This window comes from Pocillopora damicornis, chromosome 12 (assembly GCF_964200805.1).
Source record: "Pocillopora damicornis chromosome 12, jaPocDami1.2, whole genome shotgun sequence".
NCBI classification, from domain to species: Eukaryota; Metazoa; Cnidaria; class Anthozoa; order Scleractinia; family Pocilloporidae; genus Pocillopora; species Pocillopora damicornis.
The window spans coordinates 4,438,015-4,464,663 of NC_142681.1; the positions used below are offsets into that span (position 1 = coordinate 4,438,015).

The window sequence follows — 26,649 nt, forward strand, 5'->3', positions numbered from 1 at the left end:
AGGACCTTTTCTTAATGTTTGTGATAGCATTGGACATGAAAGTTGACTCAGGAAATAGGAGAACAAAAACAAAGTTAGGAGCGAAATGAGGGGGCCTCGACTTCGGTGGCAAGTCTGACATAATACAGTTCGGTTCGGTTGGTCGTGATGAAACAGGACCAAAGGTAAGATACTAACTTTCTACATCAATTAATTATAGTATGCGAACAAATGGCCACTTTATCCGATTGTGAACGTTGTGGACGTTTTAAATCGAAGTCTGCAGGTTCACTTAGAGACGTGTACAGTTAGATGTGATACATCCTCAATCATTGTAAAGCTGCGGGTTCGTTAGGGTAAGATTCAGTTTCTCTACGTACGAGATACGTGTAGGTAATGTAATGAACATTAAGAAAGTCGGGACAATGTGTTTCCTTTTTTCGGGAAAAAAAATTTTTTTTCTTCAGCATTTGCAGGGCCAGTCAATGTGTCATACATGCACTCGGAAATAAAGGTGTCGCTCTATTCAAACAACCCTTTAGTTATATAGAAAGATCGTTTTTCGTCTTGTCACAAGCGTGGGACAAAGAAAAAATTCTGAGTCCCCAAGAGGAATGGAACCTCAGACCTTCGGATTCCTCCGCTCCGATGCTCAACCACTGAGCCACAGAGACTCTCTGGTGAGCGAGGTCCAGTACGAAATTTACGTTCTTTTTCATTCTGTTTACAACCCCCTAGCTGTAACAGATCTGACAAAGGACTAACGCTCGAAATGTCAGCTTTGGAAACTCTTTATAGTGGCCAATTTACATCAGAACTCTGTCGATAGAACCAAATTATCTTGTTATACTCCTTACCGACGCAGCACCACAGTTTATTCAGGAACTTAGCCCCTTGACTATAAAATTCGGGCTCGCATAACGCATTTTTAAAATAGGATCGAATTTCTGCCAATAGTGTCTCGCCAAAACGTCAGATATCGTCATCAATCATTACACTGATGATTGACACTAATGAATACCCACGTCCAGTATGAACAGATCCGCAAAAACAGCTCTCTCTTTTCAGTAAGACAGCCACAGCCGGGCCACATACCAAAACTTCCTAGATATCTCAGAGCCTGAAGGCAACAGCTGCGCATCTGCTAAGTTGTGTGCCATCTGAGCTACTTTGAGGGTGCACAGAAGATAGGGCGTACAAAACCAGAATAAAAGCAAACAAAGAATTCACAAAGCATTCTCCTAGTGGTTCATTTGTCTTCCTTCCGTTTTTCATGCACTTTGCTGCGGCTGTATTCATGTAACTGAGCTGGATGAAGTTTTTCAAAGAAAGTCCTCTCGAGTCAAATTTACACAGGTTGCTCTTACTTATCTCCATCAAGAAAATATAAACTGTTTGTATTCTCTTTTCTCCATTTACCCCTTTGACCGCAGTAACTAGCATCTAATTTTTCCGTAAAGGAAAAATAAAGGAAATGATCACCAACTGACAAAGCTTTTGATTCTTACACAAATACTCCTTGTCAGCACCTTAGTACAGAGGACAGTGTAGACAATATGTATACTGACATTAGGGTATGAGAGGTTAGAGAGGTTGACAGGTGTGCATTTACTCTGTCTATCCACAACGCTGTTTAAACTTACACAAATACTCCTTGTCAGCACCTTAGTACAGAGGACAGTGTAGATAATATGCATACTGACATTAGGGTATGAGAGGTTAGAGAGGTTGACAGGTGTGCATTTACTCTGTCTATCCACAACGCTGTTTAAACTTCTTTCATCAATTTCCAAATGTTGTCCTGTTTTCCGGCTTATAAATCCATGATACTGATAACATTAATGAATCGAAGAAAAATAAATATTCAAATCATATTTATTTCCACAGTATCAAAATACCTGGCCTGCAAGACTTCATTTGTCAATTTTTTTTTCTTTGAAAAAGAAACGGACCGGAAAATTGGAGGAATTTCATCGAATAACAAACATCACAGCTAAATCTTGAGTTCAAGCGTTTGGTTCAACGGGAATCTGCATTTCGAACACATGGAAATCACAAAGTGTATCGTTGTAATAATTTATCATTGAAATAAAATAATTAGCTTTGTACCTTAGACTGTCTGCTATTCAACCAGTCTTCTATATTCAGACCATCTGATTCAGCCTCCTTACTTAGAGCTAGCCTTGCGCGCTCGATTTATTTCTCATTTGTAATAAGATTTCGAAACAAACAAAAAAGCGTTGAACCTTTTTCATATTGGTAAATATTTTGTCAAAGTTCTCATCGAGGTTCCTCAAACAACATCAAACAACAGCAGTAGAGAGATCCACAACTTAATCATCGTTTTTGTTTGATGGCAGGTTTATTCAAATCAAGTCCATCAGTTATTATCTGCCGTCGCCTTTCAGTTTAAATGTCGGAAAATTTATCATTTTGACTTTACGCCGTAAAACTTAATAAAGTGTTAAACTTTCTTGTCGATATTCAGCTGTCACCTTAAGATCTGCGTTTGGTGTTCGTATTGTTGGTCATATTCATGTTAAGTTCTTGACAATGTTGTTATCGAATTAAGTGTAAAGATGAAAATTTTGAAAATTACCTATATTTATCGGCCCAAAATCCGCTGTAGTAGAAAAAGAGGCTTTAGACTTTAAACTTTACCATAAAACGATTATAGAATCCTCGAATAACCTCGATTTTTTTGTCACGTAGCTTCACTTTTTTCTTCCTCATGGAGGGTCAACATTTAACAAATTGCTTCTCTGCTTCGACGCCTGTCTTTACTTGTTTCGAAGCGAAAGCACAAAAGTAAACATTCTTCATGTTGTCTGAATTATACCATCGTAGACTTACACTTAAGATCTGTTTGATAATTTTTCAGCCCTACATCAATTACCGAAAATGTTTATGTAGAAATAAAATCCACCAGGTATCGAATAATAAATGATTTCGATTCACCTCAAGGAGTATAACTCTCCAATTTTTTGCCACTTGAGTTGCCCGTAATTATGTTTATCAAATGTCACGGGAAAAGGTTTCTTGCTTCTTAGTTTCCATGAGTTGCAAAATTTTTATGACCATAGTCCCCTGTTGTTTTAAAAATTTGATTAAGTAGTGCTTAATGTTTTCCAAAACCAAAGTAAATTACTTTTCGCAGTTGATTTCATTTAAAACTTCCCTTGAGCTGATCTAAAATTCAAATGTAATATTTTGATTCTATCTTGGAAGAACTGCGCGGAAGTTGTAAAGCGGTAGTTTATCAGAAATTTTGTTTGAAAGACATGATTTTCTTGTTTCGCGTTTGAAAACTCTGGGTTATTCCTCGAAAGGAGAACGTTCTTGAATTATAAGTCATTTAATCAGTTCGAACCACTTTTCGCCGACGACAAGTGTTTTCAACTTGTATATTGTTTGGATATATTAAAAATTCAGTGTGAACAAAATTCACTTAGGTCGCTCGATTCTTGGAAATTTTGCGAGCGATTTGAATTCCTTCTATTCCTCATACTTCCATTAACAGATAGTGTTTTAATTCAATGATTTTCGTTGCGAGATTTTGCTCGGAGATAAGAAAAAGTTTTCGTTTTCGTATCAATTAATGTTTAATCCAAAATTAACCCGAGGGTGCTGAGAGGCGCGCTGGGCATCTTGGGAAAGTTTTGTTTCGGAACTTTTTGGCAGTGAATAAGAACAGTAGGTCGCAGAAGTAGTTAAAAAACAACAGGCAAAAACTTCATAGGCGAGAGATCGTCTGCGCGTATATAGTGATCGGACTTCCTTGCCGCCGTAGTCAAAGAAATCTGGGGTCTAGAATTCTTTTTCAGCGCCTGGATTTTCCGGGAGATTTACGCTACCGTAATCAGGTAACATTCCCTTGTTAGCTTGACTTCGTGTGGTGACAAAAAAACTTCTCACGTATGCAAATTAATAGCATGTGAACGAACAAAACGGAGAGTAAAAGCGAAAGGGAATTTCTTTCTTTCCTGGGTGCGATTTGTCTCAGAAAGAGTTGCAGATATCGAAAAGTTTTCCTCAGTAAGGTAACCTGAACTTGTGAGAAATTTATGGATTGTTGTGGTTCTCTTTATCGACTTCGAGCAGTTTTAAATTTATGCTTTCCCCCTGTTGATATATTTAAATAGCTGTAAAACCCATGTAAATGTTTAGATGTTGTTCGCCGATGCACATAATAGTTTCAGCTGCAGGAACGAAGAGGTAAAACTAGTTTCTTTCCGCTCGCGCGGACGAAGTGTCGAGCGAGTTCTGTCAGTTGGAGTAATTTCATCGGAATTAAATATCTGTGTGGAACCTTTGATAAAATTTATCTCACCGGGAGTAGGAATTTTTAATAATTTTTTCGCCCTACTCGGTTGTTCGTCTTTAGGAAGTAGTAAGTTAAATTTCTTCTTGTGCTGGCCTTCTATGTTCGCTTTGTTTGGGAAATCGTGTGTGATGTTAAGCCGAGTCATCAAATATTTTCTGTCGAGGAAAATTTTGTATTTTGACTTTGTGGATTATGCTTTATTCGGTCGTGCGTAAATATTGTTAGTTTAACTTTCGTTTCAGTCGACTGCTCGCACATTTGGAAACAATTGGTTTTTTTTCAGGAATAGTTCAAGGCGAAGGATTTTTTGCACAGGGCTACAAAGGGTAGATCTTTCGCAGCAGAGAACGAGTTATGGAAGTACCGCCTGATGCGAACGGAGAATTTGGACTTGAGCAAGATGGGCAGCAAACTCCTGGCGCAGGAATTAAAAGAGACTCAATATCCTTCGATTTGGTAAGTATGGGAGCAGATCAGGCATAGTTTTTTTACACATTTAGGAAGTAGTTAGCGTAAATTTACGTTTTTTGTTCTTGAAAAGTTTCAAAATAATTTTTCAGTGTGCACGGAATATGGAAACTTGATAGCGCGTTTGGTTGTCGTTTCCAGCGTTCCTTTTGTAGATTCGTTCTAACCACTGGAAATCGTAACAGCACCCATCTCTTTCGCTACCGATAAATTTTTTTCTCGCCGAGATATGGGTAGTTAATTTTGTTTATCAACTGTTTTCGGGCGGTTTGGTTCGTTTAGCCGGCCATCGAGGAATCTTCCCGAGTCTGCCACGATTTCAAAACTTTTTGTACAGCACTAACTAATTTGCATATTTTTTTCTTCATTCATTCAGACGCTCTTCGAAAACTTTTTCCGAATTAGAAATTTTTGGTTTTGTTCGCAAAGCTTGGAATCTGATCAAAGTTCGTTTCGTGTCGGGGTCTAAAATTGTCAGACATCCTTTCAAAGTTTCCTCAAGATCGCAGGCAAAAGGACGTTTTACAGATCTATAGAAACTATCTTTTCAATGCTCGCAAGATATGTTAATTTTGACTTGTACTTTCTCGAAGAAATTGTCTTGGTCTGTGTTTATTTCCTCACTAAACTATCTAGTAAAGCTTATCGCAGAGAGTCTGCTTAGAGAATTTATTGATTAGGATCGATTAAATTTTGTTTTAGTTCAGCCTGGTAGCCTTTCTTCACTGGTTGTAAATCAGTGGGGATTTTTTTTGCAGCGATTAAAACTTACATTTAAATAAGTAAACATTCGCAGTTGTTTTCGCCTATTACAAAGGATCGAAATACTTAGATGGATCGGAAGTTGCCTAAAGAATTTACGAAACCGTAGCGATTTATCAGGGCGATCATATTGCCTCAAGAATGTCGAAAAATGGTCTCCTTTGCCCAAGTTTTGGAAAGAAAAAGGACATTTTGAGAGTAATTGGCTCCTCATTGTTATGCACAGATGGTCTCTTTGCTGTTTTTAAATCTACAGTTCTCAGTGTTTAGAAACTTGTCTCGAATGTCGGTTTAAATTCGCGAAATCCAACCCTCCTAACCTGAATGTATGCTGAGGAGATTTTAAAATGACGCTAAGTTTTACTTGGCGTTTGCAAGCTTCATTTTCCTTACGGTTTGCTATTTGTTTTCAAGTGCTGTGTCGCGGTAATGGTTGATTTTGGCTACTATTGACGTATCACAGTTAAATGATAAATGTCAGTAGCAATTCTTTTGTCTTTACCAAGTACATTTACAGAGCTATTTGATGAAATAGTTTCTTTGGGTGTCCTGCAGTTCGAAGAAAATTCGAGAAAAGCTAGGAATTTCAAATAATTAGAAGACAGATATGAAAAGAATCCTGTGAATACTCTGGGTGATATTATTTGCAGATGGAAATAATATGTGTTTAAATTACACCATTATGTAGTAACTTTTTGTGTCATGTATTCATAAGGGGAGTTTTGAACTTCAAAGACCCAAGGCCTCCAACTTGTTTACTTTTGTATTGTAAGAACATTTTACTTCTGTGCCTGTGAGGCAAAATGTATTTTTAAATCCTTGGGTGTGAAATTTTGGCACATGATCATCTCTTGGACTCCTTATCTGTCACATTTGATGTCATAACAAATTGATAGAAAGTTATTGAAACTGGATCAAATCTGACCCCCAGCCTTTCATTCCAAGCTGGGGCTTTTATAACTTTAAATATTTTTTCTGTCATCACTGCTGAAGCATAAAAATCTGTTAGCAGAAATTTTTGAATTTTATGCAAAAGGTCTGCAAATTTACATATTTTGATAGCTCATAAGAGTTTGTCAAGTGCATCTTTTGTTAGGAAGGTATTGCATAGTGAAGATCAAGAGTGTGTGTTAAATGTATCTTTTTATGTGGCACTAACCAGTTCTTGTGTGTATGACTAAAATTTGGAAATTCCATCTCACTGATGGGCAAACAACACTCAATTTTGCCAGCCAGCAAGTAAATATTATATCTTTTTTTTACAACACCTTGAATCTGAAAACAAAATTTCCAGCTCTTCCCACTGATTGACTGATTTTGCCACCACTGACCACTGACTTATTTTAACAATGGAGCAGGCTTGTGGAATATTACAAATCTTCATTCAGGAATTCTATCTTTGATCCTCCTGAGCAGTTTCAAGACAATGTTAGATTATGGCAGTTTCAGTAAATTTTATACATAGTGTCCCAGAGAAGCATCCTTATTTCAAACTTGTGATTGTTTTTCAAGGAAGATTAGTAGATTTTAGGTAGTTCAAAAGCTAGTTAGTTCATATTGATCGCAACTAAATGAAATAAAAAGTTTGTGACTCATGAGTGGTGAAAAATAATAAGGTAATCCTGACAGATGAACTGCAAATGAAGAAAAATATGCTTGGAAAAATGCAAACCTTTACCTTCCTAGTTGTTAGTTACTGGCAATTTAGCCAAAGGGTCTCATGTTGTACACAGAGCAAATTTTTGTGGGTTCTTTTTCTAAAGAACAAGGAAATGTTAAAAATAGAACAGAAACAGTTTTATAATTTCATTTACGGTCTCATTCTGGTATTTTTGACACATTTTTGTGGTAAGATGTGCACAGTGTTTACTGTGGGATGATGATTTATTAAGTAAACATACCATGTTTACTTAACAACAATTTTTTATATGAATAGGATTTTGAAAAGGCACGAAAAGTTCCCAAGCTTTGTATTAAAATACCACTCACTGAAGTCATCCCAGTCAACGGTGTAGAGTCAGGTGAAGAGGAGACATTTGCATCAGATGACATAGTAAGGGATTTGAGTCAGAAGCATGAAGAAACAGCACCAGCACTAAGTTGTCATACCTGTGGGGAAGAAATATACAGTGAAGAGTTTGTTAATAATGAAAAACTCTACTGTAGTGAGGAATGTATGGAAAAAGAAAGTTTTGTTGTTGGTGCAGATACAACAAGAAAAAGGGTAAGATATAATATTTAGAGATTTTTATTGTAGTATTTGAGGTGGCTCAATGGTTAGCATAATCTGTTCATGACACTACAATGTAAGTTCACACCTTTCTGGGGTGATTTTAGGGTGTTGTCATGCAAGAAACTTTACAATGGTAGAGATAAATGGTTTTTTGTTTTGACTTCTTCATCGGATAATTAAAGATCTGAGTCCTTCACAAGGAACTGACCTCTAGATCTTTGTATTCAGCACTGAACCACTGAACTACAGAGAACTATCTGGAGAGCTAGAACTTTTATGGTGATGAAGAAAGATGATGTCTATCTTGTCTCAAGAATTAGATGAAAAATGTTTCAGTCCACTTGGAGAAATTAAAATTTAAGACCTTCAGACTTAACACTTGTAATTCTCTACCACTGAGCGAGGGAGGCAAAGAGAACTCTATGTTTCATTGAGAAAAGACTAATGGAATGGACACATGTTACTGTAAAAATTAAGGGTACAGTTCTCTTTGACTGGCTGGTATTTGAAGAAGGAGAGCTGCAAATCTGGTATAAATTTCCACATTTGGAGCACCCATCTGGCTCAGTGCAAACTTTACCTTCATAGGTTGTTTTTTGTTGCGGTTAATATCTATGTATTAATGGTTGACTCTTCTTTTAGGTTCATGCAACAAGACAGAATTTTCTGTCAGATCTTGACAAGCCTTCAGGTAGTGTTAGAGACATGAAAAGACAATGCAGAGGGCTTGGAATGGCTGGTAAGGAGTAATGTTATAGTATCAATTAAAAATTCTTCAGAAAAATATAACTTTATTTTTCAATTTTTTTCCTTGGATTTGCTGTTGTGAATGTATGGGCTGTATTTTCACAAAGAATCTTTGTTTTCAGGGTTGCTTGAAATAGGCCAAGGCTAAGCAGAAAACTTATTGTAAGCTAAGTTAGTTGGGAAGGAATTTAACTCATCTCACTGGAGGGTGCTAGCAAACTAAAATTGAGAGTTATTTACAGAAGAGGCATAAGGATAATTTTCAAGTCCGCTATTCCCAAGTTGTAGATGGTAACTTACTGAATATCCATGACTGATTTAGTGCCTCACAAAGGATAGCAAAAACACTCTTATTTGACATTACAATTTACATATCATTTTAAAAGGATAGTACTAGCAAGCTAAAAATCATAAGCTGTTTTCATTGTCATTTTCTTTTTTTCACATTTAGCATCCATTCAAGAACTTATTGGGTAAGTGCCCCACCAATATGCTATTCCAGCTCCAAGGTAGTTAAAAGCCTGGGGTTACTGTAGATCGTAGCATATGGCTTTTTTTTCTTTCTCTTTTCCTGTGTTTTAACCCTTTAACCCCTAAGAGTGATTGGCAACTAATTTCTCCAGGGCGTATCACCCTTGAATCAAACACTAAGGTCACAAGAATAAAGGAATTGATCACCAACTAAAGAAACTCTTGATTGTTCAACAAATTCACCTCGACAGTGCCTTAGGAAATGTATGGTGAACATTATGGAGAATATATTTACTGATGTTAGGATGTCAAGGGTTAATAGATTTATCTTTACCTTATCTTCACCTCCAACTTTTAAATATTGATTGTGCACTCTCTTCATCATGTATTTATTGTGACTTAAATAATCACTGATTATGTAGTGTTGTATGAAACAATATCTCTTAAGTGATGCTTTTCTTTCTTTTCCTTTGACCAATCTGCTTGAAAACAAGATGGTCACCCCTGATGTCTGCTATACAATTCTTATGATGTTAGTTTGGAGAATTTGGTATTGGATCTGTAACTCATAATCTCCGTATTGATTATTTTCTTCATTCTCATTACTTGTCTGCTTGATATTGTACTGGTATTGAAAGGAGAAATTCTGTCTTGGTCACTCATGGTAGTTTAGGGGTTAATAACTAATACCTAATAAACCCGTTTAGCCTCTTTCTCAAGCTGTAGACTGGTGTTGGTAGTAACATTATTCATGACAGTAAATTCAAGAATAAAAATATTTTTTACGATTCTAGTATACTGCATCTATCTAGCTACTGAAGATGTAGAGAGATTTTATCTTTCACCCTTCCACTCCCTAGTTAGTTTGGAGAATCTGGTATTGGATCATTTTATAATCCTCTTGGTTATATTTTTCTTTTACTTGGCTGCTTGATATTGTATTGATATTTTTACCAGAAATTCTGTTTTGGTCATTTACAAAAATTAGAGGGATAAATGGTTATAAGTTTTAATTGAGCTTGCTACTTTTACAATTTTTTATTGAGTAGTCAATTTTATTGTGAGGGTCAGACCCTTTGAAAAGTTCCACCTAATTTTTAAGTGCCAATATTACTACACATGCACTCCCACAGGCAAATTGAGGATTTTCATTTTACTTTTTATCAAATACTGTAGACTGTATGGGGCAAAACTACGTAATGCTGATCAGCTGAAACAAAGAGCATTTCTTAAGCAATTTTGGTGATCAGGAGGACATGATTACTTGTTTGTTTCCTGTGTTCAATGGGATTTTAAAAATGTTTGGAAATTAAAAGTTCAGAGACATAAAGCTTGTGAGTTTGATGTACTATCATTGTAACTCAGGGAATCATGTGAAAACTCTGAAAATAATTGTGGAATTATTCATAAGTTGCTCTCAAACCCATGCAGTTATATGTACTAAATGATTTTTTAATGTAAGAATTTTATTTATTCATCAAGTTTAAACTTGGTCCTAAACTACAGGCATAATTTTGACAATATTTTAAAAGTAAACTTTATTCACAAGTGTCAACGTTTTTCTTTTAATTTCTCCTCAATACATGTAGTTAAAGTTAATATTGACACTGTTATGGTTTTGAATGTATGGTCCCAAGAAGATGATCACTTTAATTTACATCATAGGAACATCAAGGACAATTTCCTCTCACACCATTTTTGTCATGCAAATGAAATTTGGTTCATGTCAAGTTAGATAGTCACGTTTTGAATAATGATTAATTTCAATATTTAGTGCTGTGACAAATTATTAAGCTGTCATTGATGACATCTGCTTCTGTTCATTTAGAATTTCTCTGAGGCTTTAAGAGATTTTTTGTAAAGGATTCATAACTCACTCAATATACTGATGTTATTTTTCTCAGTCTGCTAATTATTACTTTTATCTAAGGATCAATGAATTACAGATACAAAATTTTTCCTTCCCTGATAATAGAAGCATCATTATGTAAGCAAGTGACAGCTGCATGTTAACTGGATCAAGTCACTTTTAAATAACTGTGAGCCCACTTAAATTGTCCAGTTTGTTAACTATACATTCTGTTTTTCTTGTTAACAAGATGTTTCGAAGCCTGTTCAATATTTTGACTCAGTAAAACCAAACAGGATTATCAGAATGAGTTATAATAATTGGGACGAAAAGACTTGGATGGAATTTTGGACAAGATTTAGAGAGTAAAGAGTTTTATTTGTGAATTTTCATCTTAGTATTATACAAAACATGATGTCTTTCCTCAAAAAGTGTGTTAATTAATTGTTAGGTTTGTGAATTTTTTAAAGATCCAGTGTACATTTAAACATTGATATATTTGTAAGTTCTTGTCCTCTTCATGCTCTTAATGTCTGCAGTAACTAGGCTTGAACAATTCTAGTATACTGGTGTCCTTTAAGTGAACATTTGACTAGTTTTAAAATATAATGTCAACATTTTTGCTTGTCTACATTTTTAACACCAGGTGTCCTACACCGGGATGCGATGGAAAAGGACATGTTAATGGAAAGTTTGCATCACACCGAAGGTTAGAGATAGAATTAATTAATTATTTTTCAGATTGTTTCTCCAAGATATGCTTGTTATGCAGAAATTGGTTCTATATATCACAAAGGAGCATAAAGATATGGAAGAAGGGCCAAAAAGAGAAGTTGAATATTAATTAAAATTGTTTTGTCTGGGTCTGGTATTTTCAAACAGAGGTCTCAATGTCTTGCAAAAAGGCCCTTAACATTATGTACATAATTTTCATATGAGTACAGGGGGCAAGTGCAATGCTGTCTTTTCCAAAAAAGAAGAAGGAAAATAATTTAGAGATTAACATTCATATTTTTAAATGGTCATAGAGAATCCATTTTTAAGTTGAAGTTGAGTTAGTTATTTTCCGTGAAAACACCTGCTTTAGACTGAACATGATCTGATGATAAAAGATTATTATGTTTGAGCATTATCAAAAAAGCTATATCACTATGACAAAAGTCATTTCTTATGGCATGTAAAACTACCATTATCTGACTTAAAAGATCTGGGCTCAGTTGTATAAAGGGCGGATAACTCTATCCAACGGATAAATCACTATTTAGCAGACAAGTGATAGCAAATTGTATAGCGTTATTCATCAGCTAGAGTTTTATCCAATGGATAGTGCTACCCAACTTTTGAACAACTGGGTCCTGATTGTTAATTCTCACCTCTCATGGTGAGATATTTTCATGTAAGTTAGCTAGGAGAATTTGGTATAGATCAAGGTAACAACTTCTACCTGATAAATTAGAGTATTCTCATTACCTGTTTGCTGGGTAATGTATGGATGTTATAGGAAGAAGTTTCATGTAAAGGGTTAAGACTACAAAGTAGTAGCTACTTTGATAGAAAATCAAGATAGAAAATCCAAGCAACTGAAGCAGTAACAGAGTTGAACATGTAACTGAGTTCTTCTTGTTTTATTTTAGTGTCTATGGCTGCCCATATGTACAGAAAACCAGTAGAAGATTTTCAAGATTTGACAGTGGAGGTATCTATACTTAATTGTTAACTGCTTTTAAAATTCCTGCTTGATTTTAAATTACAATTTTGTAAAGGCTGCAATGAACTGCTGCCTACTTCTTATTTAATAAGTTTAAGGTCTGTAAGTTTTAAGTTACAGATCGAGAGATATCTTCCCCTTTGATTTATGCCATGCTCACAACTTGCAAATAGAAGCAGGAAAAACCAGGCCCAGGTTGTTCAAAGCAGGGTAAAGGTAACCCAGGGTTAGTGTGAATTTGATTTCAGGTCTGAAAGCTTTAAGAGAAAATTCCGTTCAAATCTTTTTGCTTGCAATTTAATATTGGATGTTCTAAAAAGAATAGTGAAAATTTTCCCTAAAAGACTTTTGAGCAAAGAAATAAAGAAACCTGAATTAAAATTTAACCCTGAGTTAGGGCTAAGTGACCTTTGAACAACTGGGCCTAGGATCTTTAGGGCTGGCCAGAGAAGATGTGAAATCGGATATATTTTTTTTATATCATTTTTGTGTGTGAAGGGTTAAGGTGATGATCAGTGATAAAAACAAGAGACTTAACCCTTTAAGTCCCACTAGTGACCAAGACAGAATTTCTCCTTACACTATCAGTACAATATCAAGTGGACAAGTAATGAGAATAAAGAAAAAATATATCAATTAGGAGATTATTGGTTGATCCAATACTAAATTCTCCAAATTAGAATCATATGAATTGTATGGCAGACAGTTAGGAGCATTATTAGTGAGATCTTGGGAGTTAAAGGGTTAAACAACAAAAAACAGCTTGAATGTTCAGTGAACCATGCATGAGAATTTTACTTGCACTGCATGGTTAGCCATTTGATCCCTAAGAGTGACTAGTCTCTAAGTTCTCCTTACAATATCACCCACAAATGACACACTAGGGTCATGAGAATAAAGGAATTTTCTCCTTGTCAACATCTTAACAAATGTATAGAGATTGGTATGGAGAGTTTGCATACTGATGTTATGATGTCAAGGGTTAGTAATTGAGAGATCAAGTAAAGCACTTACTTTTCACTTGCTAACGACAAGGCAACAAAACAGCCTGAATGGCTGAAGAAACTATATGAACTTCTCTTTTCAATTGGTTTTTTGTTTGTTTTGGTTACTCTGTGCATTTGTATGCAAAATATCAGTGCATGTTATAGTACTCATATGTTTGTGTTCTTTATTTTAAATTAACAGACAAGGATGCTGATGCAACTTCAGAAACATCAAGGTGAAGAAATAAATATGTTTTTTTTTTAAGTAGTGAAGGGTTTGGTCATTTGAAAGTCTGTCACCTTGTAGAGTATAAATAACAATTTATTATCAACATGGACACTGATTTACATACTGTTTCCATAAATGGTTCATTGTGCATGAGATGAATTGAAAATAACAATTATAGGAAGCTTTCATGTGCCAATTAACCTCTCTGAGATTCAGTGCAAAGACTATACTTGCCACAGGTCTCACAGGTCTTTCTTGTATTCATTGTCTCTTGATCTATTTTTGTGTTTGCAAATTACAGGTGTCCTACTCCAGGTTGTGATGGTTCAGGACATAAATCTGGATTATTTGCCTCCCACAGAAGGTCAGTATCAAATGCACAATTTTACAGTCATTTAATTATAATGCATGCACACCAAGACATGGCTGCTTTTTTTTTTAATATACTTGAGATGTGTTTGAGTGCACATTTTCTGCTATGTTTTTACAAACAAGTCTGATGACCTTGCATTTTAAGGGTGTAGTGGAACTTTAACTACAAAGGGACTTAAATAATAATCAAAAGATATTTTAAGACCATGTACTTGTATGTACAGAACTAAATGATCAACTATGTGCAAGGAATGCTATCTTGTATCACTCACAACATTGTCACTTCAAGTCAAAGGCTCAAAAATAGTTAACACCATTTGTCACTGAATCTTATGGTTTGCAGTCTCTATGGATGCCCAAGGAGAGTTTCTGTGGAGAAAAGCAAAGATGGTAAATAAAAGATGTTCTTACATTCTTTTTAACCCTTTAAGTCCCAGATCAAATTTGTAATTATCCTTACTGTCAATCATACAATTCCTGTAATTTTAGTTCAGAGAATTTGGTATTGGATCAGCTAATTATCCCCAAATGGATATTTTTCTTTACTCTCAACACTTATCCAGTTGATATTGTTTTGCTATTGTAAGGAGAAATTCTCTCTTGGTCACTCATGGGAGTTAAAGGGTTAAGCATACTTGTTTATTAACCCTTTCAACCTCAGGAGTGACTAAATAGGAATTTCTCCCAGCGGTATAAGTACATTTTCATCCAGAAAGACATTGAGAAAAAAGAAAACTATTGGTAATTGTGATGAACAACTTCCTAAAAAAATGTGTAACTCTTGTGAAGCCAACTAGTAACCTGGTGCCAGCTTGTTCATTATATGTCAGTGGGCTGTCAGATGTCTGTTGGCCAACTTTCCACCAACAGACAGATCAGTAGAGGAGAGCTGTTCTCCACAATTACCAAAACACCAGTGAAGGGAATTTTTCTCAAACACCATTAAAAACGTATACCAGACAGTGCAGAGAATTTATATGTAGATTTAGGAGACCACATGGTTAACACTGTTGTTATGCACATATCAATGTTATATGGTTCAAGGTGTTTGAACAAGAATGAGGAAATTAGAATGAGCTTAAAACTGTTTGATGGTATTTGAAACATTCTGAGCTTGTAAAGAAGATGATTAAGTCTGTACTGTGCCATCCGGAAAATAGAAATGGATTCTGCAACAAATGCACTAGAATGCATTGTACAAGTACAATTTTGTTGATTTTTCTTTTTTTTTCTTTTATTCCCAGGTAAAGCTTCAGGAGATGACAATGGAGCAAGGTACATGTAGGATTTTTTCTTAGAGTAGAGTTGCAAACTTTTAGTTCAAAGTAACTTTTCTTCAGTCATTATTCACTTAACTATATGTTAATTGCTCATTTATTTAATCATTGATTTATTGAGGTATTTTTGTTTTATTGTTTTTTACTCTTTTCTTTAATATGAATTTCTTTATTAAATATTTCTATAGATGTCCAACTCCAGGATGTGATGGTACTGGACACAGAACAGGGTTGTACACATCACACAGAAGGTAGGGTTGACAGTTGTGATTTGGTCCAGTTAATCCTTTACACCCTAATATCACTATGTATATTCTCCATACTGTTCATTATACATTTCTTGAGGTGCTGAAAAGGAGAATTTGTTGAACAATCAAGAACTTCTTTAGTTGGTGATCATTTCCTTTATCCTCATGACCTTAATGTGTGATTCAGGGGTGATATTGTAAGGAGAAATTAGATGCCAGTCACTATTAGGGGTGAAAGGGTTAACAAATAGATTCCTTGTACTGTGTGTCTGTTCAGTAATAGATCACAAATGGTGCAGCCAAGTTGGTCACTGATGTTCTTACAACCTTCATTTCCCAAATATATATTTTTTTAATTTGTAAATTTTTATCAAATCTGCTCTGATTCTATTCATTTTTTATTAAAGGGATGTTTCAAGCTACATGCAGAATTTCTTTTAATTTTTTCTGTCATATTTGGATTCTTTTCCTGTCATTTGTTGTTTTGAAGAATGGAGTGGATTATATTCTATTAAGAGTAGGATTCAGGATGAATTTAGGAAACATAACCCTCTAGGAAGAACCTCATTTCCAATAAGTTTTTGAGGAAAAACCTCCTCCCTTTACCCTTACCCTTATCTTGTTACTGATTGTAGCATAATTTACTCTTTTCTGAACTAACATAACCCTGACAATGTAAATTGTAGTCTTTCAGGTTGTCCCCTAGCCACAGCCCAGAAGCAGGTTTCTCGTCAGTGCAGAAGTCCACCAAATACTCCACCACACAAGAAGAGTAAGTATTTCACTGAGCCACAAGATGGCTGTATATACTAAACTCTCAGCAAATAACTTGTGTGTTGCTAGTAAACCCTTTTACTCTCAGAGGTGATTGAAGTGATCCTCACAATTTCTGCACATTGCCCAAAAAAACAAGTAACCAGAATACACATGTAGCTAGAGGTTGTTATCCTGATATAGCACCATATTCTCTTGAGTTATTTATTAGAACATGTATAGCATCTAGTAGGGAGAATTATCAACTGGATCTTGGAAAATGATTGATATGATTATTTTTTTACCTCCCTAGTATTCATTTAGGTTTTCTGTCATTATGCCTGTAATTTCTACAAAAGTGTACATTTAAAGTCTTCTATGAAAGATATTCACAGTATATTTAGATGTAGGAAAGATAAGAATTAGACAAATGAACAAAATTTTATGGTATCTGAAGTATACAACTTTGAAATGACTCCAAATTCTTATAACCAACATGCAAGAAGATATGTAGTTGTCGAAGAAAGAAAATCAACATTCAGCTTTTGACATGAAAGACTAAGAAAAGTAAAATTTGGAGAAGGTGGAAACATGTCGCTCTGGGGTGTAGCAACAGCATCTAGCAAGATTCTCTGTGAAATGAGCTAGTTTGACTTTATTTCAGGCCGCCCACAAAAATGCATTCTTACAGACAAGACATTACCTCAAGAAAGTCCCACATCTCCAGACTCAGGCATTTCTTCTGCATCCAGCACTGAAGATAGCTCAGTCAAGAAAGAACTGAATTTTGATTCAGACACCAAAGATTCACCTGTACATTTTACATTTCCCAAGAGTAAGCCTCCCAGAATGAAATCTGAGTCCCCATCTGTGACCACTCCCACTGATTCCCTCCCAGCATTGTCTATGCCGAGTGTGATCTCAGCAACAACTGCTGTGGCTGTGGCAAACTCGGTCATGCGTATTGAGCGGGCTCCCATCTCCAAGGAAGTGTCCTCAATGGAGTGTGCAACAGAGGAATCTGAATATGGAATTACGAAAAGGCCAGTTGATGCAGCTAATGGTGGTGATGATGATGATGAGGAGGAGGAAGAGGAGGAGTTAAGTTCTGATGAGATATGCTTGGAGGCTAAAGAAGTTGTCCAGTACACTTCTTCAGAGAGTTCTTCTGAGGAAGATGATGACATCAGAGAGGATGCTGATGACTCTGATTATGGAGGAGGGAGAAGTAAGTGTCAGGAAATGATTTTAAAAATAAACTTGTAATCTCTGTAACAAAGTTGAAGGTATCGACTTTGCTTATCATAGCAGTGTGCAGGATGCATGTCACCTGAAAGGCACTTCCACTTGAGTGTAAGAATCAATCCAGATGTATATTTCGTTTCGTTCACCATCTCTTCATGATATTGCCTCAGAAGGTCTAGCCGCTCTGTTAACCATTCGGATGCAATACTACGACACGGTCAAGACACTGCTTTAGTATAACTCCCACTGACAACGCGTCACAAGTTTTTGTCTCTCTTTGTAGTCGTTACGAGGGAGTCTTAAGCCCCATCGAATCGTCTGTAAAGATTGTCTTATGATTCACTTACCGGTATACCTTATTGTGTTGCTTTTGTCTCTTCCATAGGTGCTTCCAAGTTGATTGGGTATGTATATTGTATCACTTTTCATGTGTAGCCGCTAGCGTTGTGAGACATTTCGAAATTGTCCCTCTTTATCTCTATGCAAAATGTTTTGAGTGCAATACTTTGAGTAGACACAGAGGTTATTTCTTATAATCTGTTCAAACACGGTGTCTTTCGCTCTTTGGTTTCACCCAGTTGTCCAACAGAGGGTTGTGACGGATCAGGACATGTGAATGGCCGTTTTTCCAGTCACCGCCGTCTCTCTGGTTGTCCAAGAGTGGTGAGGAACATGCCTCTTCCTAAAACCCCTATTAAACGCGAATTTGGTGAGTTGTGTGATATTTTCTTTTATCCTTTAACACTTCTCAAGTTTTATTTCTACCAGCAGGCGCTGGATCGCTCCGTGTACACCTTTTTGTATTTGGGTGGCACGCGAAAAATCGCGGTAGGCAACAGAAAGGCGGGAAAATTTCCCTGCCCTTACCATCTCGATGTACTTGATCCTTCCGCGCTGATCTGCTAAATTCATGTTTTGTATCAGTCTTGCATCTAAGGCATCTGCAGACTTTTCAATAAGACATGCAATTATTCAATGGTAAGAACATTTTTGCGTGGAAATTAATTAAGAAGCGTTTTTGTTATCTGCAGGATCGGATGGGAAGCCTAAAGAACTTCTCAGGTGAGTGATTAGTTCAGTTTGTTTGTCTTACAGAGTACTTCGGTTTTTTAGGAGAAATTTCGTGATTAAAGCAATAATAGAAAGGGGCGTTTGCTTTTGCAGGGTCATTTCTATCCCGTATTTAAATTTAGTGCTATAGTTGTGATTACAAATATTGGCCTTGTTTTTCATTGTTGCTACAAGATGTCGAATTTTTTTCCTTTTTCCTTTTATACTTAGTTGTCCAACTCCAAACTGTGATGGAAGGGGACATGTGTCAGGGCAGTATGCAACGCACAGGAGGTATGTCAGCGAAGTTTTAGGCCTTGGGAACTCCTTGCCAAACTGCAAAGTTGTGCATCTACTACCTGCCCTTTAATAGAAGGAGTTGGGATCACACCAGCAGTGACAGTGCTCTGTTCCTACCTCTGTGAACTTCAGTGGTTTCATTTCGACTTCGTGTCCTTTCTCCGAGGGTTTCCCTCCGAGTTCTCCATTTTTCTACCATAAACCAACTTTTTAGAATTATCGACCATTAGACGAAGAACTTCGCTTAGATGTTCTACTTTTAAATTTTCCCACACACATAACCCTCTATACAGCGCTATGAAAACTTGCCACAGGCTTTGATCTCCTCTGGCGTTCAGTTGATTTATCCCATTGCAAATACAAAGTTTGACCAACGAAAAGTACTCTTCTTGCCTTTGGAAATTTTCTTCTTTGATCTAAAAGCCAAAAATATCAAAATGAACACAGAGGAGAAATGTGTAAGGAAAGCGGCGAGGAGAAATCCTGACAGATTTAAGCGGGGAGAGGAATAAGATTACAGATGCGGGGTTCCCAACGAATGATTTTTGTCTTGTATCTCAGTTTGTCAGGGTGTCCACTTGCAGCCAAAATGCAGCAACAGGAACACCAAGAAGTTAGGTACATGTATGTGTTAAGATCATTCCGCAGTGAGTATTTTGGGTTGATTTCTGTTTTTGCGTGTTCAGTATAGTATTAAAAACCAGTATCACTTCTTTTCCCAGGTGCCCTACCATTGGTTGTGACGGAACAGGTCATGTGACTGGGAAGTATGCTTCACACAGAAGGTGCGTTAAAGGGGCGATATTGTAAGGAAATGCACTGATTTGATTGGTCGAAAAACTTGGTCCAATCCCGCGCTTTTCCCTGCCTCTTCTGTTAACTCTTTAACTCCCATAAGAGACCAAGACAGAATTTCTCCTTACAATATCAATACATTATCAAGTAGACAAGTGATGAGAATAAAGAAAAATATCATTTAGGGGATTATAAGTTGATCTAATACCAAATTCTCCAAACTAAAATCACAAGAACTGGATGGCAGACAGTAAGGAGAATTACTAATGAGATCTTGGGGGTTAAAGGGTTAACTCTTGAGTCCTCATTGGCTCCTACTAATTTTCATTTTTGTTTTCACGAACCGCTGTGATTTCTTTAGTTTTGATGTTACAACACGCAATCAAGAAGTGTTCTTAGTGGATACGACTCGCGAGGGGGGAGATACAACTCGTTTTTAAGTCATAACTCCTGCCTTCTACTTGCTCCACTCTGAGCTCATGGTAAATTAACCCTTTAACTCTCAAGATCGGATGGTTAATTCTCCCCTCTTGCTGCTACACATTTCCTCGTAAACAAGTTGCGAGAATGTGGTGTAAGATCAAGATAGCAACTTCTACCTGATGCATTTGAGTACTCTCACTATCTGTTTGCTGGATAGTGGATGGATATTGTATGGAGAGGTTACTTGTTAATCACTTCTGGGAGTTAAAGGGTTAAGCTCCAAACTTCTATAGGTATATTCTCCACACTGTTCTCTTTACACTTCCTATTGTGCTAGGAACGAAATTTTTTTTATCAATCAAGAGCTGCTTCAATTTGCGATCATGTCTTTTCTTCTCATGATCTCAATGTTTGATTCAGGGTAGGTACTGTATGGAGAAATTAGATGTTTGTCACTCTCTTGGGTTTTTTGTGGGTTAAATGTTCTTTTTTCTTTGGTAGTTTGTCAGGTTGTCCCCTGGCTCCTAAGCTTGCTCTTCAAAATGCTGAAGGTAAGCATCGTCTTCAATCCATATAACTGTTCCTTAAATCGCTAATATTTAAGACCTATGTCTTGGGATGAGGATCGGGAATCGGCAGTGTTCTGTCAATGTGAATATATGCTATTATTAATCAGTAATAGTAATTAGTAATTAGTAATTAGTAATTAGTAATTAGTAATTAGTAATTAGTAATCAGTCTTTTTCTTCTTTTCATTTCCTAGGGAGTCCGCAGTCGGATAAAGTCGGTCCTATGTAAGTAATTGTATGGGGTTTTTTTTTTTTTTTTTTTTTCTTTTATCCAGATGAATATCCAGATCCTTCTACTTGCATAAAACACCAAAGAAAGATTTTTAATAAAAATAATAGAATTAGAATAGAATTAAATTCCAAAATTCGGTCTTTAAATTTTCATCGCTGACCGTATTGAGAATGTTGAATAAATTAGAATAACGTGTTCTGTTTTGCCCAGAGGCTAACTTAATATGTAAGGAACTGAAAATTAGTTGTATTTGATAAATTTCCTAGAAAGGAGTTTAAGAAGTGTGTTGTGTGTTCTTTTTCCATTAGGTGTCCTACTCCTGGATGTGACGGGACAGGACATTCTAGCGGTCAATTCAGTACTCACAGGAGGTAAGAGAAGTCCTCGTTTCTTTTGTTCATCTCGTCGTTTCCTTGAAGTTTCTGTAGTTTAGGGGTGGGGGGGGGATTAATCTGTTCAGATCAGCTCTTTCCAAGTCCCCTTGAGTATTCGAACCTCAGACCTCTGGATTCCAAGCTCTGATGCTTTACCACCGAGGTACAAGGAACTCTGTGGTGAGTTAACAAGACAATAGTTTCCCTACAAACAAATGTAACTCCCTTATCTGTTTCTTCAGTTTATCAGGCTGCCCTCTGGTTTCTCCTTCGGAGAAGAAAGTCCTCATGAGACAGGAAGCAGAGTCCAAGTTGTTGGCTCAGGCAAGCGCCAGGTCTCCAGATGTCAAGCTGGTTAAAATCCGATCGGGCAAAGGTAATGCTGAGAAGGCATAGTAATACTTTATGTATGTAGTCAGAGTCAGGTAGAATGATAGCGTTTAAACGATAGATCCTCTCTCATCATCGACCCGTGGCTAAATGCTGAAATAAGGATTATAATTGATCCCCACTTATGGGTTTACAGTCTGTGGAACAGCATTCGACAAAGGATGTCGGCCAAGACCCTTTAGTAGTAAAGAAATTATCCTCGCAGTTGAGTTGCTATGAAAGAAATTGCTGTGAAGAAGCCTGAAAAAATTCAGGCTTCGACGGGGTTTGAACCCAGGCCTCCCAGATACAAGTTGGGCGCCACTAACAACTGAGCCACGAAGCCACGTGTTGTTACGAGCGAGGGAAATTTGCAAGATGTGGCTGGTTTCAATTTTCCTTGACACAATAATCTGAAGAACTCGTATCGAGGATTTAAACCTTGTGTAGACATTTCCTGTCGAAATGTGTCAAAGACCAAGAACAGTGGCCGAGACGTTGAGGAAATCTTTCATGTGAATTCGGACGAATAAAATAAGCCAGGGTTATTAGATTTCGTATTTCAAATTGTAGGAGTTCACGCGCAGGTTCGAATGTTTTGTATGTTACGTGTTGTTAAACTACAAGTCAGAAATGACCGGCATTTGGTAAACGCATCGACTTAGTACCTGCTTGGATCAGAGAGAGCCAGGCAATAGAAGTTTTGCTTACGTAGAGTCTCCAGTCATTCAGTTTGTAGGAAGGAGCCTCAAAGGTCAGTTTACAAACAGGCGAGACAGACAGTTTGCTTGGTCAAAAAAAATTCAAACAAACAGACAAACAAAGTAGACAAGTAAGACAGGGAGTAGCGTCATTTTTTTGATCGAAATCCGAAAAAAAAAAACCTTCTTGCTTGGTGCTGCTTTTACCACACCAGCTCAACAAGAAATTGAAAAAGTGCGCGCCTTGGATAAGGAGATTGACGTGCTTCAGTCGTCTAACGAGGAATGCGAGAAACTCAATAAGGAGCTTGACTCGGAGATTAGCAAACTGGAACAACGCTTGACAGTTTGTAAGGAGGAGACGGCAAGTGACCGACACAGGACAGGCGTGGTGGAAACCAAACTTGCCGTGGTGCAGACGCGTTTTATCGCCTCACTGTCCCATGTCCAGGTGCCAGACATTGGTGTGAAGCTCACCTTTGATTCCATGGATACATATATTGAAAAATTACAGCAAATAATTGAAGAAAATGCAACAGATTACAAGGAGCTAATTGCAGATATCAAAGAAGCATTGGCAGATTTTAAGTGTTAAGATACAGAATAAGATATACGAAAAGATTAATTAAAACCTATAATTCATAATTATTAGATACTAAGGTTATGTTATGTATGGGAATGTTAAATGAATTGCCAAGAAATTATTAATTATTAGTACCAGAGGAGTTAAGAATTTTATCATGATAATTATCTCAAAGTCCGCTAACTACATATCTTTTAAAATACTACAGTAACGGTTGGAGCCTCGACTGAGGTTTCGAAATGTATTTACACATTTTGTATTATTTTATCCTCTAAGATAAGACCCCTTTTCACAATGGTTTTGCTCTTTTAATTCTTTTCGTGTTGTTACTTCTGTGACAACCACAGTATTTCGTGTCCCTAATAATCCTATTTATGCACTATTTATAACCACACTATTGAAACCCATATTATATTATCCTCCTCTTTATTTACATGTCGCTTGCTTCATCCATTGCGTTTACCTTTATGTTTGTCTTTCACTTCACTTATTATAAGAGATATAAGAGGAATATTGCATTTAAATATGTGGTTAAATTTTAGCAAACTTTTGGCGGTTGTAACTCCTTTTAATTCCTCTAATTTCCAAGCTTGTTTGTTTGACTTGTTTGACTTTTTTTGTTGTTTTTTGACGCTTTAACCCCTTAAAGTGTTACTTTAATACATAATCTTGCAAATAGATTCTGAGAACAGATAAGCTAATCCGCCAGAGGGTGTGATCTTGATAGAATAACAAATTCTTTATGGCAATTTACTGGAAAATTTGTGGCGCTCAGAAGGGAGAATTACTTATCGATTCATGGGAGTTCATGGGTTAAGGATGCACATCATCCTATTGCCTCTCCTCTTCACTCAGTGGAAGAGAAACCTGTCTAAATAATTAAACGCATAAGTTGTTATTGTAAATAGAATGTATGAATTTATGAAATTTAGAGTTGAATTTTATTCTACATTTCTTTTTATATTCTGTGGCTCGGGACAGGTTTTTTGTGGCCTGGGTAATCGTCTATTCATTCACTTTAAAGGGGCAATTTTCTGAATTTTAAAAATTTAATTGAAAATTATGAATGGGTTAAAAAAAATTGTTTTTCAGGTTAAGTACTTTAGGAACTTGCGTCTTCAACGCTTAGTTTTACCATTTTTAACTTAGAACTTTGCATCTTTTCTTTATTAACTGGTGCACCTTCCCCTCACCAAAAGCAAACAACAAAATAGTAAATGAAAAGCTTTATCTCAAATGTAAATATTTACGTCTAAAACGTCCGATTTATAATTTACAAAATCTATAGTATTAATAACTACTATAAGAGTTGTTTAATATATTATTTATTTGATGAGCATGTTGATTATTCCTTATACACGTGACTCGCAGAAACCTAATCAGAGATATAGATCGTTATAGGTTATCTTGATTTTAATAGCTCTTCAGAATATAAAAATTTGATTACATAAAGTAATAGATAATGTGTAGTTGGTGTTATAATTGCTATCTCTAGATAGTGTTTCGTTACTAAAGATCATAGCCCAGTTGTTCAAAGGATGGATAATTCTATCCCACGGATAAATCGCGGATAAGTGTCAACACAAGATACTGCGCCAACCACCGGATAGAGATTTATCCAGCGGATACTAGCGTTATCCACCTATCGAACCACCGGGGCCAGAAGACATTATAGCGTGACGTTATGTCCGAATACCCTAGAGCGTGACGTCACATCATCTGGGGAGCTTAGTTATGTGATCTTTTTTTGGTTTACACGGACTCGAGGGTTTGAGAGTCACTCAAAGCTACTCGTGGCCGTAAGAAATATTAATATATTAAAGGCAGAAATAAGAGATATTATCAACAGAAAGGCGTCAGTTTCTAAGTTTAAAACTTAATTTAAATTCCTATATTTAAAGCAATCCTTTCCATATTTAATCAGTTTATATCAAGTCTAAGTTGTAACCGTAACTCTGTTTGGATGACTCCTCATTGAAACGTGTGTGAACATTATACCTTCTGTTCATTTATTATTTATCAGTGTTATTTAATTTTATTTATGAAATTTTCTAAGAGTGTACTTTGTCGAAAAAGAAGTCGAGTTTCAAGAATGACTGAGCTCATAAAATGTGAAAACTAGTTTTTTGTTATTGTTGTTGTTGTGCTAATTTTCTTTGTTAGCTAGTCTTGAGGATGTGTTAGCAGTGTTTGTACCGTAGTTGATAATTTTCTTGCTTCTAATTACCTTTTAGTCCGACAGTGTATTGAAGTTGTAAGAGAGAAGTAAGGTATTGATCACTCTTAGTACCAAAATGGTCGATAGTAATCAAGCAAAGTGAGGTGTCATCCAAAGCAAGAGCTCTAATTTTTTTTAAATTTTATTTTATTCTCATAAAACAAATTGCTTTGTCGAACGGAACTCTCACGTTATAAGTTCTTGATTTGTCCGCAAGGTTTCAGCGAGGTACCGCTGAACATAAAGACTATGATGCAATTTTCAATTGGGTGTCAAATGTAAACCGTGTTTTTTTGGTTATTTGCTTTGTCTTATTCTATGGGCCAGACATCTTTTCAGCCAATCAATTTGACGGCTAAGACTAGACGAGATTTGCTCACTCGCTTGTTTCTACGCTTGAGACATGTCGTGTATATCCTTTGAGTACTCATTGGCTAAGTCTAATGTTAACCTTCAATTTGATCGGCTTTTGTGATTGTTTTGTTTATTTTTTTTCTTTCGACACTCAATCGAAGAGAGCTCCTCTAAAAGTAATTAAGATAGCGGTAACTACCATCTGTTTACTCGTTTGAATTACACCGGCTATCACACCGTCGGACAATGTGAACCTCCGGTGATCGAAGATCCTAACCCACTTGAAACACAAACAGCAAGTTAATCCTTGTTTAACACTCGTAGAGTACAAGATAACGAGTCGCCGCTGGATAAGGAATTATCGATATTTGAAATTCTCAGTCAATAATTTTTTTTATTATTTTAATATGTGAATGAACGGTTGAGTTTCAGCAAACCGTCGTGTCAGTTCAGTATCAACAGTTGGATTCTCCCAACAATGTTGGTACATGTTTTGCAATCCCTCTTGGGAGGATTGTTGTTTTGGTCAAGGGTTTGATCTGGCTCTGAATCTGCCACGGAGAAGCTATACATTGATTGTTGTAGGGCATTGAAGGCTCAGCTAGAGCCCTAATGTAAGTCTTATATAGACGTATTTTTTAGTCAAAATGGAATTGTCTAAGTGAATCTATGTGAATTTATACGATCTAAAAATAAAATTCCGTAAAAACTCAAAGGAGAATGATTTTTTGTTGGTTGTCTAATGTAATGTAATGCGTAATGTAGATCATCTAGTGCAGTGCAGAAGTGATCTGGACTAGATCGCTTGTGGGAAGAAATTGTTCACGGCTCTTCGTCACTTCGCTGAAAGACTGATGATAAGCGCGATAGCTGAGTTTCCTTCACCCCTTGTGCACCTAGCGCGACTGATAGCTCTTTCAAAGCTGAAAACCTCGTGGTTCGTTCATTTCAGAGACAGGGTCACCAACGAGAGGAAAAACCACTTGTAATCTAAAGTTTGAGTCCAGTCATATCGGAAGTAGGCCCTGTA

General features: G+C 36.4%; 1 protein-coding gene across 8 annotated transcripts; it reads left to right on the top strand.

Annotated features, from left to right (window-relative positions):
- The first annotated feature begins 31 nt into the window (after positions 1-31).
- Positions 32-26,334, top strand: LOC113681539 (uncharacterized). Of its 8 annotated transcripts, none has more exons than XM_089188697.1 (25): positions 32-164; positions 4,587-4,759; positions 7,470-7,757; positions 8,409-8,505; positions 8,965-8,986; positions 11,480-11,542; positions 12,468-12,529; positions 13,730-13,763; positions 14,058-14,120; positions 14,472-14,518; positions 15,373-15,403; positions 15,594-15,656; positions 16,340-16,425; positions 17,071-17,634; positions 18,037-18,055; positions 18,230-18,360; positions 18,683-18,713; positions 18,933-18,995; positions 19,563-19,625; positions 19,724-19,786; positions 20,721-20,770; positions 20,983-21,013; positions 21,329-21,391; positions 21,637-21,770; positions 22,680-26,334. In XM_089188697.1, the coding sequence occupies exons 2-25, from the start codon at positions 4,658-4,660 to the stop codon at positions 23,057-23,059; spliced, it is 2,550 nt and encodes an 849-aa protein (XP_089044823.1). In that variant the 5' UTR covers positions 32-164; positions 4,587-4,657; the 3' UTR covers positions 23,060-26,334. The 8 variants fall into 8 exon arrangements, with proteins under 8 accessions (XP_089044823.1, XP_027054439.2, XP_027054438.2 ...); XM_027198638.2 differs by lacking the exon at positions 32-164 and adding an exon at positions 3,628-3,842; XM_027198637.2 differs by lacking the exon at positions 32-164 and adding an exon at positions 3,628-3,842 and having other exon boundaries at positions 19,563-19,619.
- Positions 26,335-26,649: the final 315 nt, after the last annotated feature.

What these genes read in the sequence shown, in the direction of transcription:
- LOC113681539 (XM_089188697.1), top strand. Translation starts at nt 4,658, where the DNA reads ATGGAAGTACCGCCTGATGCGAACGGAGAATTTGGACTTGAGCAAGAT. An exon ending in TCCATTCAAGAACTTATTGG is followed by an intron (nt 8,987 to 11,479) that starts GTAAGTGCCCCA and finishes TTTTAACACCAG; the next exon opens with GTGTCCTACACCGGGATGCG. An exon ending in TTATTTGCCTCCCACAGAAG is followed by an intron (nt 14,121 to 14,471) that starts GTCAGTATCAAA and finishes TATGGTTTGCAG; the next exon opens with TCTCTATGGATGCCCAAGGA.